This window comes from Nelumbo lutea, chromosome 4, assembly GCF_056320005.1.
Source record: "Nelumbo lutea isolate HS-2025 chromosome 4, American lotus-T2T, whole genome shotgun sequence".
Lineage (NCBI taxonomy): Eukaryota > Viridiplantae > Streptophyta > Magnoliopsida > Proteales > Nelumbonaceae > Nelumbo > Nelumbo lutea.
Window position 1 is genome coordinate 72,483,360 of NC_142687.1, and position 21,927 is coordinate 72,505,286.

The 21,927-nt window shown below is 39.5% G+C and overlaps 1 protein-coding gene across 1 annotated transcript; it reads right to left on the reverse strand.

Moving 5' to 3' along the window:
* Positions 1–2,945: 2,945 nt before the first annotated feature.
* On the reverse strand, positions 2,946–4,910 carry LOC148861067 (putative pectinesterase/pectinesterase inhibitor 21). Its single transcript, XM_088941500.1, has 2 exons — positions 3,886–4,910; positions 2,946–3,788 (listed from the first exon to the last, which is right to left on the reverse strand). The coding sequence occupies exons 1-2, from the start codon at positions 4,883–4,885 to the stop codon at positions 3,091–3,093; spliced, it is 1,698 nt and encodes a 565-aa protein (XP_088797626.1). The 5' UTR covers positions 4,886–4,910; the 3' UTR covers positions 2,946–3,090.
* Positions 4,911–21,927: the final 17,017 nt, after the last annotated feature.

Genomic DNA, 21,927 nt, shown 5'->3' on the forward strand with positions numbered 1-21,927 from the left:
ATAGTCATTTTTCAAGAAAAAAAGAAAAGAAAGAAAAATAGAAACTTTAAATATTGATCTACTCTTTCTCTCTCTTACACACAATGAAAGTGAAAATATAACGAATAGAATGAATCCATTTCATAGTTAACCAAAGACATCCATGGAAATGCGACTATATTAATTTTCTTTTAATTAATATTTGTATGTAAAACATCTTCATATTTTAGAAGGAAGAGAAATCTGAAATTCTCCAAAGATAGAAAAATTGTAATGATTATGTTGGCCTATGATATTCTCTGATAGAAATCACACTATTTCCATACTATACAACTCTCATAGCATTCTAGTTTATATCTTTTGGGCACCAAAACTAGCAATTCGATCTCCATTCTCCAGAGTTTATTTTTCTTAATATAGGGTTTGGAATTACTACAGTTCTACTAGTTTTTCTATATCTTAAAAATAGAGACAAGCATACTAGGGGTGTATGATCCCTTGGGTTTGCAAAATTTAAGACTAAAGACAAAACATGAGAGCGAAACTCCTCTCCACCTTAAGGTAGGAATCTTTATTCTTCTGCTAATTTGTGTGGTCAAGATTAAAACATATTTAAAATATTGCAATCAGGTCCAATAAGTCCTCAACAATTTTTCTTTAGTCCCAATAAATTATCTCTTAGGCCCTCGCATGCAAAGATGATCCACTTATGCCTCTATACACAACAATGCCTTATTCCGTTTAGAAAAACCAAACACATGCCAATGTCTTGACCAACCACCATTAGTATACATTTTAAACTTGTTTAGAAGCACCTCAAAAGCAACTACTAGAATACGATAACCGCCTGTATCTGGGATTCCCTAATCAATCAGCACACTATGATAAGCCTTATAGTCTATCCTATGACTACACTACTACTAGGACATTTCCCATATTCATCTAGGGTAACTTGGGGTATAATAATGATGTCATAATACAACTAGGGATCCTCTCCAACTTCTCTGTTTTGACTAGTATACCTTACATGCTCATTATGAGGTTACCTAGATACTTACAAATGAGTCCTTTTGTTGGGTTTCTACTATAGGAGTCGTAGTCCAATTAAGACTCCTTGCCAAAGTTCAAAGTATCATAAATGATAAGTGTATGGGAAAGCAAATTTTAAGAGATGTATCAGGATATGCCTTGGATACATGTGTATTAGAGAAAAATTAAGATACAAAAAGATACTCATGGAAACACTATAAATACTTCAATAAATTATAAAAATACATCAATAACACTAAATTTAAGGCCTCAGTAAGGTATGGCTATATTAAATTATTATATTTTTATGGTTTTATGGAGAAATACATCGTAGTTTAATTATAATTTCATTAACAAACCCTATGTGATAACTATAATTTATAAATTGTAATTCATAAGTTTTAAGGGATAGGAAAAACTCAACTATCCTATCCAACCATAAAACATGCATTGACACAATTTCTAAGTGAAAATATTGTTAATAATGAATTATTATTTAAATAATTACTATTTGTTTTTTATTTTCAAAAATTATAAAAATAAAGTCAACAATAAATAAGCATTGTACAATATATTTAAAGAAAATAATTATTGAAGAAGAAATTTCAGTTGCTCTTAGATTATGATAGATTATCCATAGATCTATAATATATTCAATCATTGTGATTAGATCATAAAATATAATTAAATATTATTTATTTTTTAATTCTAAAAATATAAAAATAATAAAAAATATTGAAGAAGATATTTCAATCACTCTATGGATATGATAGATAATCCACAGATCTAAAAAATATTAAGTCTTTATAGGCAGATAGAAAACTCACATTTTCAATTTGCTATTTTATATTTTTTTCCCAAATCTCTACATAAAATTTCCATAAATCTACTCATAACATACCACAAACAATTGTGATTTTTTGAATATAACAAATATAGATCAGCATAGATTTAAACATTTTTAGGCATTCAATGAAAAAAAAAAAAAAAGAAATCACAAGATATTATGAATAAACTAAATTATCTTCTCCATATTATTTCAATACTTGAAAAATCTTCAAAAAACCATTAATGTTTCACACTTGTTTCTTAGGTTTTTGCGTATCTAACACTTTAGGAATGAGGTTTGGAGTTTTAAAGTCATTTGGGGGGTGAAAGAAGGTTTTCTTTCCCCTTTTATTTTCTTTTTCATTTTTTGTCCATTTCTTTTTTGTAGTGTATTTATTGATATACTATGAATATGTCCCGATACACCCCAAAACACTCTTGATACGGCCCAATATGGTTTAATACGGGTGCAATAAGGTGGAAAATAAGATACCATTGTTTTTCCACCCTATCTTGTATCAAGTATTAAAATATATGATACTACACACTCCGTATTGGTTGTATCATGTCGAAATTTAAAACATTGCTCCTAACTAGTGTCCTAAGGAAATAACTCCCTTAGCAATCATCAAAACTGCATTATCACTTTCAGCCTCCCATCAACAAGGTATGTCATCACAATCCAATAGTGATGTCACCCATATATAATATATGAAAGGGACTGATCCTGATATTACAACCCTAAGGATCACGCATGTCCAAAGGTAGAAAATTCATTGCATCTTAGAGATTCTATTCATCAATAGTGTTTAATAAATCGATGAATAAAACTCAGTAGGATAAAGACAAGTGCGCATAAGATGTACATCCACATAGCAGCTTGGAGTCTCACACTATCAGTTGAGACTTCACTATTAATTATTCACATACCAGCAGCCACAAAGTTAACCGCCAAATTCCAACCTCTATTGGGACCTTCTAGGTTTACAAAAAATGGAGTGATTTAATTAGATCTCCCGTTATGAGTCCTATTCACCAAATGAATGCCCTACAATGTAATCTTTATTAGACTAGATAAGAAATAAAAGAAACGAACTAGAAACAACAAGTTTACCTCAAAAAAAGTCTCATTTTATTGATTAAAGAAACAACAAAAAGATACAGATTGGCTTTAAATGAGCAAAAGAAAATTGTATTTCCAACATCTCATTCTGTTCCTGTCTGTGGCCTTTTGTCAAGTGATAGCTACTTGGATTAGTACTTCAATCCAAGGATGAAAGGTGCTCCGGTGTCTTTCAACCACTCATTCCCTAAAAGGAATGGTCCAGCAGTAAAACGAAGAGCTTCATTCCTATCGGTGATGACCTTGAAACCCTTCCATTTGACCCTTTGGGCGGTATTAGCACCTGGACCTCGGTTGTTATACTCAGCATAGAACAAAGTATCGAGTGCAAAGTTGCCTCTCCATGGCATCCACCCTTCAGGTCTTATGAAATCACCAATGGCTGATTCCATGATAATTGTCGTTGCATATTTTTTCCATGGGCGGCCCAAGAATGAAGGGATCTTTAACTTATCAACGGAGAGCTGTTGATCTGGGACGATATTGCAGTTTTGGATCACAATACCAGTTTCCTCATTCTGGAACATCTTTCCTTGTGCTGTTACTGTGTTTTGCTGATTGTCCATAGGCCTTCTAACGATGATTTGACAGTCTTGTATCACTGCTTTCGCGTTACCGAATATGAAGTCAATGGTGCCAGAGACAACACAGTTCTGATAGAATTGACGCTTGGCTTGGACATACAAGGTGTCTTGGTATCCATCCATTTTGCAATTGAAGAATGCCGCTTTATCACCTTGGACGCGAAGCGCCACTGCTTGATGCCCTTGGGGACCGGCTGTGTTTTCGAATCCCATCGACTTGGCGATGAATCCATCCGCAATAACAGCTATAGAAGGAACAAACAATTATAAGAAAAGACTTATTAGAATCAAGTAAGAATAACAAAAGGAAAAGGAATGTTAGGCTGATTAGGTCCAACTTACAAAATGAGGCAGTCTGAAATGTTGAGATGCCTGCAGCGTTGCTCTTCTTTCCGGTGACAATTGTACTCGTTGGCCCATCTCCATACATGAAAATATTATTTTGACCTTTGGTAACTATAATGTATTCATCATAGGTCCCGGCTTTCACATAGATAACATATCTAGATACGCTATTCTTGGGGCATGCGGCAATTGCTTCAGCAATTGTCTTATATTGCCCACTACCATCCTTGGCTACCACTGCATTGGGTGTCAGCTGTCCATTTCCTTGCAAAGCTAAAAGCCTACGGTCCTTTAGTGTGAACCAATTAGGGTAACCCTGTGCATCTAAAAGTCGGCGTCGAGATTTGATGTTTGTGTCAAAGCGGATATTTAAGGCTTCGAGTATCGCAGACAACTCGGTGACAATGGTGAGGGCGTTGCCAGTAAGCTGAGTGGCATTGAGGAGCCCGTTCTCCATTGAGCTCTTCAGCTTTGGCTGTTCGAATCCCTCGGTGCATGTCTCTTCATAAGACACGACAGCGCTCAACCAGTTCTTCAGCTCCGCAACAGGATCACTTGCTGGGTACCTTTCAGGGTCCTCCACCATGGAGATGGCGGATTGGAGCTCTGCGATAGCAAATTGCATCAAATCCTTGCAATCCCCGACTGCCATCTTATCGATGGAGCTATTGGCGTCTTTGCCTATGACACCAAACTTTTCCATTGCTGCTTGCACCTCCTGGACGATGGCCTCAAAGGCAGCCTTGAGGTAGTCATGGGGGGTAGAACTTTCATTTTTGGCTACAGGGGTAAGGGTTTTAATGCAAGAATCCTTGTAGTCGGCGGAGGCACAGATTGCGCTGACGCTTTTCATTGTCGTTGATGTACCACTGCTGGCAATGTCTTTTGCAGACAAGTCATCCTTGGGATGCCTACCTTTGTTTACACCAACAACCGTACCGATGACGACACCAACAACAAGGATGAGTGATATACCAAGGGCTACAAGCTTTCCCATTTCTCTAAACAAACAGATGTTGATGTTGAAGAGCTAGTGTGTGAGGAGGTTTATAACATGCACGTTCAATCCCAATTTAGCATAACTACTAACTAAAGAACAACATGAATATTGCATTAAGAATGGGGACTTTGACTTTCTTATTCACCACCCGTTCTCCTATAAGAACTAATCATATAATACGTACTTTTCTCTTTCCACTTTCTATTTTTTCAATATATATATATATATATATATATATATATATATATATATTTGTGCATATTTATCAATGTGTTTTGTGTTTCAAATTTGAAACATGATCAGATTCCATATATATATATATGCAGGGAGCTTATATTTCCAGGAACAACTTTTTTATGGCTCATTCTTGGGTACAAACGAGCATAAATCAAATCCCACTTTCAAAAAAGAATAATGATGCATATGACATACACTACAAAGAAAGTGATGATTTAATGGCGTTTTTCTTACTATCATTTATATAAGCGCCACTATATATTAATTTTAATGGCGTTTATTAAAAATGCCACTATATCCATATCAAAAACGCCATTTTATACAATTTTAAGTGCCAATTATTAAAATGCCGTTAAAGATATATTTAAATTGCGGCTAAATATATGAATTTTAAGTGGCATTTATTAAATCGCTGTTTAAATCACCTTTAAAAGCCACTAAATATCAGTTTTTTTTAACCATTGATTTCACTTCTACATCAATGGTGTAGATTTAACTTCATTGGAGAAAATATATGCAACAAAAGTTGGTGCGTGGATACCAATTTCTTCCCGCTCTCATTCTTCTTCTCTCTGGCAACGCATATCTCCTGCTATAATACCAAAACCGCATTCATCAGTTAAAGCGGACGTAGTGTGTTCGGACTGAGAGCTGGGAAGAAGTTTCTGCGTGCTTTTGGATCAATGTTCAACTGAGGGATTTAATTTCTACGTTTTCGGCTGTGCATGTCGAAGGAGATTAATTTTTTCGTAGTGCTTTTGGGTCAATGTTCTTCTCTCCGGCAATGTTCGATTAATGTACCGTATCCGGCTGTGCTTTTGAATCAATATTCATCAGAAGCCACCACAGTAGAGAACACTAATTTTTTAGCTCAAAACTGGTGTGTTCTTCTCTCCAGCAACGCTCGTCTCTTGCAAGATAGATTGAGTTCGGCTGTGCATGTCGTCATATCTTCAGCCAATGGTCTTCTGATGCTTGAAGCTGGTTAGTTCAATTTCGAACCTATGCCTATTCTCTATTTTTGTTTAATTTTAGGTTCTATTGGTTTATTTTGATTTTTGTGTGCTCTTTTGGTAAAACATTTGGGGTGGGTGTTGGAAACATGAATTTAAGGAGATAGATGGAAACCCCTATCTGAAGATGTTGCTCTCTTTCGTTCTAGTCCAATTCTAGAAAAATGCCACCAACCAAAGGCCTAGAAAAGGAAAAGGAGGACTTCTCTTCCCATCGTCTTTGGGTCGTACCTTGTCGTAGATACCCCCTGTCATCATTAATCTTCAGTTCAAAGGCCAAACTGAATTGCCATTGCCATTGTCTGAAAGAAATCATCCGAGTTGATATAAGTTCAACATTCTAAGGCTCTAAGAGGTAAACCCTTAACCACATCCTTTCTATTTTGATTGAAGTTATGTTTATTACTTGAATAGGTAGTTTGCTAGTTGTGTTCTTTTTGGTTTTAAAATTTAGTACAAAATTTTTTAAATAAAGAATCTTTAATGAATACCATGGGGGATCCCTGACAATTTTCAAAAGGATGCAGCACCAATGGAAATCTTTTCCCTAAAGAAGAATCTTTAATGCCTACTTTGAAAAGTCGAAATTAAGTAATGCCTAGTTTGCAACTCAAGTTTTGAAATCAGTACAACAAAAATAGCTTTAACTAAGTCCCCAATTGTATGCTTACTGGCTTCTAGATTTAGCTCTCTCAATATAAAATCCATGTGTGATCTACACACTAGATGTTCTAGACAAAGTTCCACTACTAAAAAAGGAGGGCAATTCAAACTTCAAATAGCACAACGATCACTACTTCCAGCATTTGCTACCATAAGTTGAGGAGCAATAAGTCCATCCACATAGCCCCCACCACCGAATACTCCTACTGCTGTTTGCATTGTCTTGCAATTCAAATAATAGTAGCTTATAATAGGTTAGCTTAGTAACTACAAATACTTAAAATAGTATATTAGTTGCCAAAAACACATAACAACAACAACAACACGACAATAGATGAATTGAATGAAGGGGAAATCCATCATATAGATGACCGAACCATGTTGGATGGTAGGGCAAAATTTCAAAAATTTCTTTTTACCCTTTTGGGAATTGCATTCCTAGTTTTAGAAAAATTGCATGTTTTAATGATTGTTCTTGTACAGAAGCGGATCAGATCTGAAACCAAAAGAAAGGGAGAAGAATACCTGATACGGATTCCACACGTGTAGCTCTCAATATGGGAGTTCATGCCCAAAGAGGGTACCAAATCCAGCTTCTAATGAAGATGGTGCAACTTAAGGTGAAGCCGGTTTAGCAACGCAGTCCTTCAGCGAGAATTGCAATCCAATAACTTGGATTAAGCAAGGGAGATGAGCACGAAATTAATCTGATTTTTCTTCTAAAAACAGAAGTGAGAATTGATCTCTATCAGTCCAACATCGGGAGAACGAACTGGGTTTGTATGGCGGCAAGAGCATAAGGAGAGAGAGAACTAAGAGCAATGTTATCTGAAGCAGTTCGCCCTCCTCTATTTATAAGCCTTAAAGATCAGCTCTCCTAATCCAATTAGGAGCTTCCTAATCCAATTCTTCATTTGGATCTGGACTCTTTAAGTGGATAAGATTTATCCTTTTATCCCATTGTTGATCTAAGCCCATATCCATACCCATATTCGTCCAAGTCACATGACTGCTTTGAGCTTCATGTGACACCATGATTAATTTAATTAATCATGGGCCTTAGGCCCATTTAACAAGTGGCTCACATCCCCTTTTAGTTGCTGGCCAATTTGGCTCTCTTTGTATGGCGTGTGACCCCAATAATGACCTCACATAAGCACATATGGGTTCGGCTTATCTTTTAGGACAAAGCCCGATTGAATTCACTACTAAGCACAGTGATCCCCTGAGTCCATTAGAATGGGCTCTTAATGGGCCCAACATTTATACTAAATGGTCCTTGAGACCAGCCATCCTATGAGGCCCAAGGACAATGGTCTTAAGTGTGATATAGCCATCAGGTATAACAGCCCAAAATGGTCTTGCACTTAACCTCTCAGCCCTTAATGATTAAACACTGCCAAACAGGGAAGGACCTCTCCCTTGGCTACAAGGTGCAGTGTTGCACTCTTTGCTTGGATGGATTCTGAGAAAACCTTTTTGCAAACATTTTCTTAATATATATATATATATTTGTATAAGTATAGTTTGCTAAACAAATATCAAACAAGTTTGAAATCGACTACCGATAGTTTTGGTTTCCATTAAAGAAAGTGCAGTCTCGATCATTCGCTTTATCCGACAAAGGGGCTGATCCTATCACTATGATCACCCACTGGAGTGAATTCTCAAATTGTCCCAACATACCCAAGTTTTGACCCCTAAAGGATCTCACTGATTGGCATATCAAAGACAACCCAATCCGACACTCAGTGAAGTACCATAATCAAGTCTAGGGGTTATGTGTAACTTTACAGTTTTGCCTACCAGTCTCTAAGATCCAAGGCATAACTGGAAAATGGTCCGGCTTCAGTTTTTCAAACAAATACACACTACATATGCTTCGTGTCTAACCCTAGCAGCTGAGACAAGCTACTCCAACCTACTTGGCAGCACATTAGTGTCAACCTTGGTAGGATAAACTTCCCCAAGTCTATCCAATGGCTGAGAACATTCTAAACTAACATGGGTCTTATAAGTGTCCAGTTTAAGGGTATTTATACAAAAACACACTGAATATAATATGAATCAATTATGTACTTTTATTCATTTACAATAAATGTATATATACATCAATCTGATTGGAGCTAAGGGCATACACTGTCTAACAACTCCCACTTGCACTTAAGTCTAATCGGGTGCAAGCCGGAGTCCCATAGTGTCCACATGTTTCTCAAACACTTTCTGTGTCAGTGGCTTAGTTAATGGCTCTGCCACATTCTCCGTTGATGCTACATTCTAAATCTGGACGTCCCTTCTACCAACAATCTTTTGCAATACATGGTACTTTCTCTCGATGTGCTTCGACTTCGAGTGGGCTCTTGGCTCCTTAGCCTAAGCAATGGCTCTGGTGTTGTTACACAACAATGGAATGGGTGATGTGTTGGATGAAACAACTCCTAATTCATGAATGAACTTCTTCATCCATACTGCTCCCTTGGCAGCTTCACTTGCGGCAATGTACTCGGCCTCAGTTATTGAATCTGTTGTAGACCCTTGTTTGCTGCATTTCTAGCTAACTACACAGGACCCCATCGTGAAGATGGATCTAGATGTATCATCTGGGTCTGATTGTAAATCGACATCAATATACCCAAGGATCTGTAGGGAACTACCATCGAATAGTAGACAAAACTCATTTGTCCTTCGAAGGTATTTGAGTATGTTCTTTACAACAATCTAATGCTCTTGTCCTGGGTTTGACTGGTATCTACTTACTACACTCACAGCCTGGGAAATGTCTGCCCAAGTGCACAATATGGCATACATGATGCTCCGTATAGAAGAGAAATAGGGAACCTCTCTCATGCCCTCAATTTGTTAGACAATTATGCCCTTAGCTCCAATCAGATTGATGTACCTTTTAACATTTATTGTAAATAAATAAAGTACATAATTGATTCATGTCATTGTGGTGTGTTTCTTTATAGCTGTTGGATATATCTAGGGAGATTTATCCTGCCAAGGCTGACACTGATGTACTGTCAAGTTGGTTGGGGTGGCTTGTTTCAGCTGCCAGGGTGAGACCTGAGGTACATGCAGTGTGGATTTTCTTAAAACACTGAATCGGACCAAAATTCTAGTATTCCTCTAGACCTCAGAGATAGATGGGCAAAACAGGAATGTTACACCTGACCCCTAGACTCAATTATGATACTGCACTAGGTGTCAGTTTGGGCTGTCTTTGATGTGCCAATTAGTGAGATTCTAGGAGTTTTCATTGCTGTATCTTTTGACTATTTTGTCAATGTAGGCAGATTGGGATAATTCTATTATCCGCTTAGATCTATCTCTATTGAGTCGAAGACCCAATATATAGGAGGCCTCTCCAAGATCTTTCATGGAGAATTGCTGTGAAAGCCATACTTTCATGGTAATCAACATCCCTACATCATTTCCAATGAGTAGAATGTCATCTACATACAGAACCAAGAAGGTAACCTCATCTCCACTGTACTTCCTGTAAACACAGGGTTCATCCGGATTCTGCTCGAAGTCAAACGATTTGACGGCAAAGTCAAAACGGATGTTCCAACTTCTAGAAGCTTGCTTAAGTCCATAAATGGATCTATTAAGTTTACATACCATGTTTTTCTGACCCGCAGCTATTAAGCCTTGCGGTTGCTGCATATAGATATCTTCAGTAAGATCTCCATTCAGGAATGCAGTTTTGACATCCATTTGCCAAATCTCATAATCATGGTACGCTGCTACAGCTAGTAGGATCCTAATGGATTTAAGCATGGCCACAGGCGAAAAGGTTTCCTCATAATCGATGCCCTCTTTCTGAGTGTACCCTTTCACTACCAGACGAGCTTTGAAGGTCTCAACCTTACCATCGGGGCCCTTCTTTCTCTTGTAAATCCATTTGCAACCGATTGCTTTTACCCCAGAGGGTAGATCTACTAGAGTCCAGACTCCATTGGTCTCCATTGAGTCCATCTCTACTCTCATGGCCTCCACCCACTTCCGGGAATCTATGTCCAACATAGCTTCCACGTAAGTCACGGGATCCTCCTTACTAGTCAAGGTTTCTACCAGGTAACTATCTTGGTCATAACCATAACGGACTGGTGGCCTGGATACCCGAGTGGATCTTCTAGGTTGGTCAATACCTGGAACTTGTGGAACATCTCCCACTGCCCCTGAGCTCTCCTCATCAAGAACAATTTCCTAACGATGGGTGTCCAGGATATAATCGGTCTCCAAGAACTGGGCATTTCAACTGCAGAACACTTTCTGCTCACTTGGGTTATAGAAAAGGTAACCTACAGAGCCTTTTGGGTAGCCTACAAATAGGCAACGGCTGGTCTTGGATTCCAATTTGTCTGCACTCGTTCTTTTAACGTGTGCTGGACAACCCCAAATCTTCAAGTGTCTGATACTTGGTTTCTTTCTGTTCCAAAGTTCATATAGAGTGTTCGGAACCGATTTGGTTGGAACCCGATTCAGCACGTAAATCGCAGTCTCTAATGCATAACCCCAAAAGGATGTGGGTAACTCTGAGTGTATGAGAAGTGACCGGACCATATCCAATAAGGTCCTATTCCTCATCTCTGAAACACCGTTAAGTTGTGGTGTGGCAGGAGGAGCTAATTGTGATACTATCCCATTGTCCTTTAAGTAGTCCCTGAACTCGTCAGAGAGATGCTCGCCACCTCGATCAGATCGAAGGGCTTTAATTTCTCTCCCCAACTGTTTCTCGACCTCTTGTCTAAACTCTTTGAACTTTTCAAAGGATTCAGACTTGTGTCTCATTAGGTACACATAACTATATCATGAAAAATCATCTGTGAAGGTGATGAAATACACGTGTTGATTTGGTGTCCTAACACTCAAGGGACCACATACATCAGTTTGTATTAGGTCAAGCGTGCCTGTACATCTTTTAGGCTTACCGTTAAATGGCCGTTTCGTCATCTTGCCTTGCAGGCAAGGCTCACAGGTGGGAAGATCTTTTACAATTAGAAAATCCAAAGGACCATCCTTTACCAACCTTGTGATTCGGTCAACACCGATGTGGCCAAGTCGGTAATGCCACAGACACGTGGGATTAATTGTATCACGGGCTCTCTTCTTGGGGATTTCAGCCGACGTAGTTTTGGTTATGTTAGTTTCTAGAGAAGGATGTAGAACATAGAGACCGTTCTCTAGTTCCCCGTATGCGATGAATCTGTTGTTTCTTTTAATAGTAATCGTATTACTAAAGAAGACAGAATAACCATCTGCACACAGTTTTGAAACAAAAATCAAATTTATTCTTAAGTTTTGTACATAAAGACAATCTTTCAGTACAACTTTTCCTTCTCTAAAAATTAACTCCACGGTTCCTATTGCTGCGGCTGCAACAGTTGCAGTAGTCCCCAAGTAGAGAGTGACTTCTCCTTCACTCAGCCTTCTGCTTACCTTGAACCCCTGCAGTGAGTTACACGCATGAGTTGAAGCCCTAGAGTCAATACACCAGGACGCAGAAGCTACCAATAAGTTGGTTTCTATAGCACAAGTTTTGAAATTACATTTCTTGGATTCCAGGTAGGCAGGACAATTCCATTTCTAGTGGCCGGTCTTTTGCAGAAGTGACAGGCATCCGATGCTTTGTCTTTCTTCTGCCTTTTGCCCTTAGTGGCTTTCTTCTGAGGCTTCTTTGCCTTCCTCTTTCTCTTGCCCGTTTTGCTAGCTTCAACAAGCATAGCTATAGGCTCATCCTTTTTAATCAGTTCTTCAGCTCTTTGCAACATATTGTTGAGCTCTTGTAAGCTGACATTCAGCTTGTTCATGTTATAGTTCATGATGAACGGAATAAAGGAAGGAGGCAAAGAATTAAGTATAGCGTCTATCTGGGTTGCGAGGTCTAGCCCGGATCCAAGAGCCTCCAGTTCGTAGATGTAACCCATCATCCGAAGACAATGGTCGTGAACTTCTTGGCCCTTGGACATTTGAGTGGTCATGAACTACTTCAAGACCTTTTGTCGAGTAGAGTGATTCTGCTCTTCATACATCGTCCTCAGACTGTCCAATATGTCCTTGGCAAGTTCGATCTGATCGAACTGCCTTTGTATTGGGTTGTTGATAAGAATAAAATTTGTCATATGTTTATCCCTCAATATTCAGTATTTTACACTTAATTGATACCTAATTGGACTCATTACTCTTGTATTTCGATTCAGGGCAAGCAAGAAGGCGATTGGAAGAAAACAAGGCTAATCGGATGTTTTTGTACAGTTTCGGCACCGATCAATGATATGGGCCTAACTCTCAATTCCGGACTCCGATTTAGAAATTTCAAGAAGCATTGGAAAGACAAGAAAAAGTCCCATAACTTTTATGTTTTGGGTTTTGGCAGAATCGATCCGCATCAAAGATGAATTCGGGCCCAGAGTCAGAGAAATTTTGCAGCAAGGCCCATTTCACAAGCTGAAGCCCATTTCGCAGAGAGTTGGACAGCAGCCCTCTCCCCAAATCTATATAAAGGGGGGGCAGACCAGCAGCCAAGGCATCAATTCCTCCAAGAGAGCTTCAGTCTTCAGAGAGGGAAATCAGCAACCAAGGAGGAAGAAGCAAGAGTTCACCCCCCTTTCTCATCTAGAAGTTGCGTTTTCATCATGAAGTGTCTGTAAGTTTTTATTTCTGGTTGAAGGGTTAGGGAAACCTTGATTCTGTAATATTGTGAGATCTAATTGATTTTTATTTTAGTTCATTGTTTATGGGTATTCATATGTTTTCTGCTAATTAACTATGAGGATTATTTTTGTTGATTAAGCAAGAAGGGCCCCTTGCTCATTCAATGAAAATAATCTATGGCCGATTGAACCTCCAGTTTCGTATATGATTGGTAGGTTCGATCATGGTGGCAACTAACATAAATTGATTGCAAAAAAAGTTTTCGATCTATGTTAGGAAAATATATGATCTGGTTTAAATGATCCGAGCTTGTAAGATTGCTGACCAGAATTGGGTCTCTCCCCTCTTAATGCTATTAATAGGTTAAATCCTAAGAGCTTGTTTAGGACTGCCTATTAATAAGGGAAGCAATCAAAGAACTTGTTTTGGTTGTCTAATAATAAGAGTAGAGGCTGGCTGTTAGAGCTTGTTAATAGCTATAACCAATTTATTCATAAACATATGAATCTATCTTTGCATCAAGGATCAATGCTATGAATCAAAGCTGAACTTGTCCCTTAATCCATCTACTTGGAAATAAATCCACCCAATCCCTGTGGAGAACGACCTTGCTCATCACTATCTGCAAATTATTAACCCAGAGCAAGAATATTTATCTTTGGTTGGGTTCGGCACCCACCAGTTGTCCAAGGAGGCGATGATGTAACACTGGGCTAGGGAGTTTTTCTCCTCCCATTCCTGATAGTCTCTCCTTTGGGCCTCAGAAGCCCTGTCTCCCGGATGCTCCGGGGTAGGATTCTTTGCCACTTTGTCCAGATTTCCTTAAGCTAGGACCAGCATAAGGTTCCTGTACCAGTTGGCATAGTTTGGGCCCTTAAGCTTGTTGTCATCAAGAAGCTTTGCCAAAGATTCGTTTGCCATTATCTGATAAAAGAGCAAACATCAGTTCACAACCTAATTTGATTCATGTTCATTTCATAGATATGGCTTTTAATCTATGATCCATTTTCATTTATTCATCTCTGAGATTTCCCTCCTTTCTCAGTGATGGAGACTACGGGTTGTCTCTGGAAATGTGGGAAATCACATAGGGTGCATGGAGCCAACTATTTCAGCTGCATAACCCCACCACCTTTCTGTGAAGGATCATATCCACTCATCATATGAGTTTTCCCTTTGGCCTCTGTCAGACAAGGTTCAGAGCCGTTTTCAGGTAAACCTTTCTATCCAGTGAGTGCTTACCCATCATATTCATGAACGCCAAAGTACCGTGAGAGAGTTCCCATTTTCTGATGAAGCCCCTCCCACATCGGTCTATGACGCCCTTGTCATCTTATGAAACACTCAGACAAGCCCAACAGCAAATGGATAACCCATTTTCTAGTGCGTTTCCTCATTACTGAAGGACCCATCCTCATGCTAATGATGGAAGGCCTTTAGAGAGTTCATCATATGAATCTCCCTATCACTTGCACTCATATTAGTTGGAGGGAACAAATAATTACGCCCTAATTTGATTTAGGTCAAACCAAAGTAGCTCCCACTGACTTTCATAAAGCCAGATTTCGGTGGGCCTTAAATCGGCTAGGGTTCCGCACATAACCTCTCGATGAGGTGTGGAGCCCACCAATGAGGGATGTCATCCAATGACCAAAAGGGACACCATGGCAATGATGTGCATTCAGCCATGGTGTGTGCAAGAGCCACTATCGAATGAGCATGGGCCAAGTACTTATGGCCCATGTATGAAGCATATCACACATCCATACATCTCATGCAGGGATAAATTGATCAAATCAATTAATTATCTGTAAGGCCCGTTGGAAGCCCGTTAAAATTCCATAATATTAACCATCAATATTATCTAGGTATATAGGCTGAATTAGGGTTACCCAGTTCGGCCCATATAGCTTTATCCTTTAAAATGGGCTTTTAGCAGTTTTAACTATTTAAAACTGGGCCTTTACAGGTTGGGCCGAATTAACCATTTAATTAAATATCAATCCTCAGGCCCATTAGTGGGAAAATTAGGGCTGACTTTCAGCCTTGATTAAACCCTGAATTGGTCCAAACAGTTTGCACCAATCTTGGTTCGAATGGGTCTAGGGTTTGATTTTTAATTAAATCCTTAATTCAAGTAAATAATCTGAAATTAAATAACTGATAAAAGAAAAACAAAAAATAGTTAATCAGGGCTGTTCGCACACTCCATCCTGCAAAACAAAGGTTAGATCACAGATTGCAGTTTCTCAAACTGTAAATCGCAGATAGCGAATCTCCCATCTACAAAATCTCCTTCTCTACGCTGCCATCTTTGATCCAGAATTAAAAATAAATAGAAATCCTATTTCTATTAATTATTACATTAGATCGAATGCCTATACATTGAGTCTAAAAATAAAAAAAATTATTTACAGACCAAATGTAATAAATAAATTCAATAAATTGCAAATCTTGCAGTTCTCTCTACGCAAACCAATATTTCGATCTCCTCTTGTACGAACAGCCCATAAATCAAGAAAATTATAAAGAACTATTCTAAATAATAATCAGATTTATTTAAAATTAATTTCAGATTATATGCCCATCTGTTTTGGGAACAAATTTCCCAAAACCCATACCTACGCAAATTGGGTAGAATGCCTTCTCCCTATTTGCGCAGGTTCAGATCTGAAACAGAATGGTTCAAGATTTGACCCATGGCTCTAATACCACTGAAGGGATAGGAAATCCATCACATGGACGCCCAAGATTACAGAATAAAGGGGGCGAATTTCAAAAATTTTTCTTTCCCTTCAACTGGTTAGAAAATCATATTTTCAATGATCATTCTTGAACCATAAACTGAACTAGATTTGAACCAAAAGGAGGAGAGAGAGATAATACCTGATACAGAGAAACAATATCTCTCAATGGAGGTGTTCACGCCCAAGGTAGAAACCAAAATTTGCTCCCACTAAAGATGGCACAGTGCAAGGTGGAGCAGAATCATCAGTGTCCTTCCTAAGAACTTGATTCTTCCTAAGAATCACCTAAACGGCTTGTGAATACAACTCCTACCAATCTTTTCTGCAAAAGATAGGAATATGGAGATCGAATTGCTATAGGTGGCGGCTACAGGAATGAGGCGGCTAGAAAGAATTTGCAGGGTGCAGAATTCTCTCCTCTGTGATCTCAGCTCTGAAGACAAGACTTGAGTCTATTGGATGTATGTCTAAAGGCTGCCGCCCCCTCTTCCTTTTATAGACTTAAATGGATCAGCTCCTAATCCCATTTGGAGTTGCTAACCCAAATCATATCTGGATTTGAAGTCCCTTTAAGATAAGGGGTAATCCTTATCTTATCTGTAGATTAGATCAGCCAGTTCCTAATCTAATTAGGAAGTTTCCAATTCTAAATCTCATTTAGATCTTGGACTCTCTAAGTGGATAGGGTGTGGGCCCAATCCTATCAGCTGATCTTATCTCAGAATTCGCCCCTTAAAGACTAATCAAATTATCCCAGTTCAAAATGGGCTTAAGGCCCATTTAGGGTTATGTATTCATTAAGCCTTCCAAACTGCTGCCCAGTTGGGCTTCCTTGTATGGAGTGGGACCCAAACATTGATCTACACATCAGCCACATGGGTTCAGCCCAGCCTCTGTTACAAGGCCTGGCCGAATACACTGTTATGGACAGTGCACCCCCCTGAAACCCATCAGATGGGCTCTATGGGCCCAACACTTACCCTAAGTGGTCCCTGGGCCAAGCCACCTTGTAACACCTAGGGACTGTGGGCAGATGCAAGATTAGCCCATCAAGTATTACCCTCAATGGCCTTACACTTAACCTCTCAGCCCATAATGATCATACACTGCCCGACAAGAGAGGACCTCTCCCACGGCTGCAAGGAACAGTGTTGCACTCTCTCATATATGGATCCCGGGAATTAAAACCTTTTTGCAAACATTTCGAAACCATAATATATATACATTTATATCTCATATAAAATATATTTTGCAAAAGAAATCTCAATGATTGAAATCGGCTGCCGGTAGTCTTGGTTTCCATCAGTGAGAGTGCATCCCTGACCATTACCTTTGTTCGACAAAGGGGCTAATCCTGTCACTATGATCACCCACTCAGATGAATTCTCACACTGTCCCAACATACCCAGGTTTTGACCCCCGCTAAGGATCTCACTGATTGGTACATCAAAAACAGCCCAATTCGACACCTAATGCAATATCATAATCGAGTCTAGGGGTCGGGTGTAACTTTCCAGTTTTGCCCATCAATCTCTAAGGTCCAGGGTAATACTGGAAATCTGGTCTAGTTCAAAGATTCAATTAATCCCACACTGTGTGTGCCTAGGGTCTCACCCTGGTAGCTGAGACAAGTCACCCTAACCGACTTGGTAGCACCACAGTGTCCGCCTTATCAAGATAGGTCTCCCTAGACCGACCCACTGGCTGTGAACATTCTAAGCTAACACGAGTCTCATTAAGTGTCCAGTTTAAGGGTATTACACAGAAACATACCAAGGGAACATGAATCAAATATGTACTTTTATTCAATTACAATAAACTCATAAAGTACATCATTTTGATTGAAACTAAGGGCAAACAAAACTATCTAACACCCACGCCATACAAAGAGAGCCAACTGGGAAACAGGTTAAGAGGTTAAGTGAGCACATAAACTTAATGGGCCTAAAGCCCAATTTTGAACTGGATTAATTAGATTAATTAAATAGGGGCGGATCTGGGTTTGGATCAGAAGATAAAGATAAGAGGATAAGTCTTATCCACTTAAAGAGTTCAGATTCAAATAAAGATTTGGATTAGGATTAAGTTGATCTTAAACTACAGATAAGATAAGGGATTATCCTTATCACTTAAAGAGTCCATATCCAAATAAAGATTTGGATCAGGAAATTCCTAATCAGATTAGGAGGTTGTCTCTTTAAGGCTATAAATAAGAGAGCAGGGCAGACATGAAAAACACACTAGACAACACACAACAAACCACAAAGTTCTTCCCTGTTCTTGCCACTCCTACCTAGTTCGATCTCTACTTGTGGGAGTGATCAAGAATTGTTCTTGATATTTCTTCTTGATAGAAGAAGCAATCTGAAGTCTTGTTCACAGCCTCTACTCCATTCTTGCCGAAGAATTCGGTTCTTGCTGAAGAGTCGTCCTACTAATCCTGCTTCACCTCACACTATGTCATCTTTAGTGGAAGAAGTTTTTGGTTTTCTCTTTGGCGTGAACACCTTCATTGGGAGTTACTGTTACTCTGTATCAGGTAAATCTCTCTCCTCCCTTTTGGTTTCAGATCTGGTCTGGTTTGGTTCATGATTGACCCTTGAAAATATAGTTTTCTAAAATAGGGAATGCGATTCCTAAATGAGAGAGAAATTTTTGAAATTTCACCCTACCTTCTTCCTGTAGGGTTTGGCCATCCATATGATGGATCTCTAATCCCTTCACAATATTCTCAAGAGTCTTGGGAGACATAACCTTGGAAAAAGTGACTCCATGTCTAAAAGGGATAAATCCCTTCTTGGAGTTCTCCATGTTGTATTTGTTTATAATCTTGTCAGTGTAAGTAGATTGGGATAATCCTATTATCCTTTTCGATCTATTTCTGTAGTGTCAAAGTCCCAAGATGTATTGATGGTAGAGTCAAATCGAATGTTCCAACTTCTTGATGCTTGCTAAAGTCCATAAATGGATCAGTTAAGTTTACACACCATGTGTTCCTGACTAGCAGCAACAAAACCTTGCGGTTGCTACATATAGATATCTTTAGTAAGATCTCCATTCAAGAATGCGGTTTTGGCATCCATATGCCAAATCTTAGTCATAATGTGCTGCTAGAGCTAGTAGGATCAATATGGATTTAACCATGGCCACTGGCAAAAAGGTTTCCTCATAATCAATTCCCTTTTTTCTGAGTGTACCCTTTTGCTACAAGACGAGCTTTGTAGGTCTCAACCTTCCCATTGGGGCCCTTCTTCCTCTTGTAGATCCATTTGTAACCAATTGCTTTCTCCCCATGGGGTGGGTCTACGAGAGTCTAGACTCTGTTGGTTTCCATTGAGTCCATCTCGACTCTCATGGCATCTACCCACTTCAAGGAATCTATGTTTCCGCATAAGTTAGGGGATCTTCCTCACTAATCGTCGCTTCCATCAAGTAACTTTCTTGATCATAGCCATAATGAACTGAAGGTCTAGAAACCCGGGTAGATCTTCTAAGTTGGGTATTATCTGGAACCTGTGGGACATCTCCCAATACTCCTAAGCTCTCCTCATCAAGAACAATTTCTTGACGATGATTGTCTAGGATGTAATCTTCTTCCAAGAAGTAGACATTTCGATTACAAAATACTTTTTGCTCTCTTGGGTCATAAAAAAGGTATGCTATAAAGCCTTTGGGGTAGCCTATAAGTAGGCAATGGTTGGTCTTGGATTCCAATTTTTCAGAAGTTATTCTTTTAACATGTGCTAGAAAATCCCGAATCTTTAAGTGCCTTACACTTGCTTTCTTGCCGACACTTGATCAAAGGACCTTGATCTGTCTATCCAACTATTTCTTGACTTCTTGTTTGAACTTCTTGAACTTTTCAAAGGATTCGGGCTTATGTTTCATTAGGTACACATAACCATACGGAGAGTAATCTTCAGTAAAGGTTATAAAATAATAGTGCCAGTTTTGAATTCATTCGATAGATACTCGCCTCCTCGATCTGATCAAAGGACCTTGATCTATCTATCCAACTATTTCTCAACTTCTTGTTTGAACTTCTTGAACTTTTCAAAGGATTTGGGCTTATGTTTCATTAGGTACACATAACCATACGGAGAGTAATCATCAGTAAAGGTTATAAAATAATAGTGCCAGTTGCATGTCCTAACATTCATGGGACCACATACATCAATATGTATTAGGTCAAGTGTGCCCGTAGATCTTTCAAGCTTTCCCACAAATGGCTATTTCGTCATCTTACCCCGAAGATAAGGTTCACAAGTTGGAAGATCTTCTATAGTTAGAAAATCTAAAGGGCCATCCTTTACCAGTCTTGTGATATGATCTATGTTGATATGTCTAATTTGTGTGCCTTCTTGTTGCCTTTTGTGTGTTGTTGCTTTCATTCATAGGCTTTCTCGACCCCATCGAGTGCCGCACGGGGCCTCATCGATTAGCCCCATGACAGTTGGTATCAGAGCAGGAGCTCCTACACACACTCTGGACCTTGTCTTCATCCCTCAAGTCCACGACATTGAAGAAGCTTCACTTGATGAACCTACCAAGTCACAAGCCCCAAAGGGCCATACAACCAAAGCTAGCAAGCATGACAAATCATCCGACCAACTAGCTACTGTGGACATGCGCCTCCTACGTTGCGAAGTGATAGTGGGAGAAACCCGAGATTGGGTTGATGAACTCCACCTCAACCTAGAGACGATTGAGAATGTAGTGGTAGAACTAGAAGGACATTTCAATGGCGCCTTCAGAGACATGCACACCACCATACAGAATTCGGGAGCTGGGCCTTCCCAAAGCAGCCTACAGGGCTTGCTAGACAAATTTCAAGCGCAACTGGAGGAGATGAGAGATGAGATGACTCTCCTAAAGAGGGCAGTGGCCAATGCACCTAGCACTCCCTCCACCCTAGCTTCCATGAACATCAAGATCCGAGAGCCAACAACTTACTCGGGTGCTCGGGATGCTAAGGAGCTTGACAACTTCTTGTGGCAACTGGAGCAATATTTCTCTGCCACTGGCATCATTGACAACCAAACTCAGGTACGTACAACTGCTATGTATTTGACTGATATCGCAATGTTATGGTGGCGTAGGTGTTGACAAGACATTGAATGTGGAACCCGCACTATCGACACCTGGGTTGGATTCAAGCGTGAGATCAAGTATTAGTTCTACCCAGAAAATGTTGAGTACCTGGCATGCCGGAGAATGAAGAATCTCAGACATCAAGAATCACTACATGACTATGTCAAGGAGTTTTCGGCCTTGACACTGGAGATCACTGAAATGTCAGACAAGGACCTTCTATTCAATTTTATGGATGGTCTCAAGCCATGGGCCGAGCTCAAACTCCAACGATGCGGGGTTGAGGACCTCGCCACTGCCATGGCCGTAGCTGAGCAGCTTGTTGATCTGAAAACACCTAAGGAAGATGTGCAAAGACCATCCAGCCCACGTACCATGACTTTGAGTGGGGGTGATGAACAATCAACCTCTACAAAGGAGAAGCCAGTGCCTGCGGATTATCCCTACAATTACCAACAAGGGAAGAAGCCACAAGGGGGCCCAAGCCATCAGGGCCACCAAGCCACTAGGAGACCTCCTCCTGCACCTTGTTACCTTTGCAACGGGAAGCATTGGATGAGTGACTATCCAACCTGAAAGAAAATAACTGCCCTCATTGCCAAACCTAGTGATAGTGAACAGAGCGATG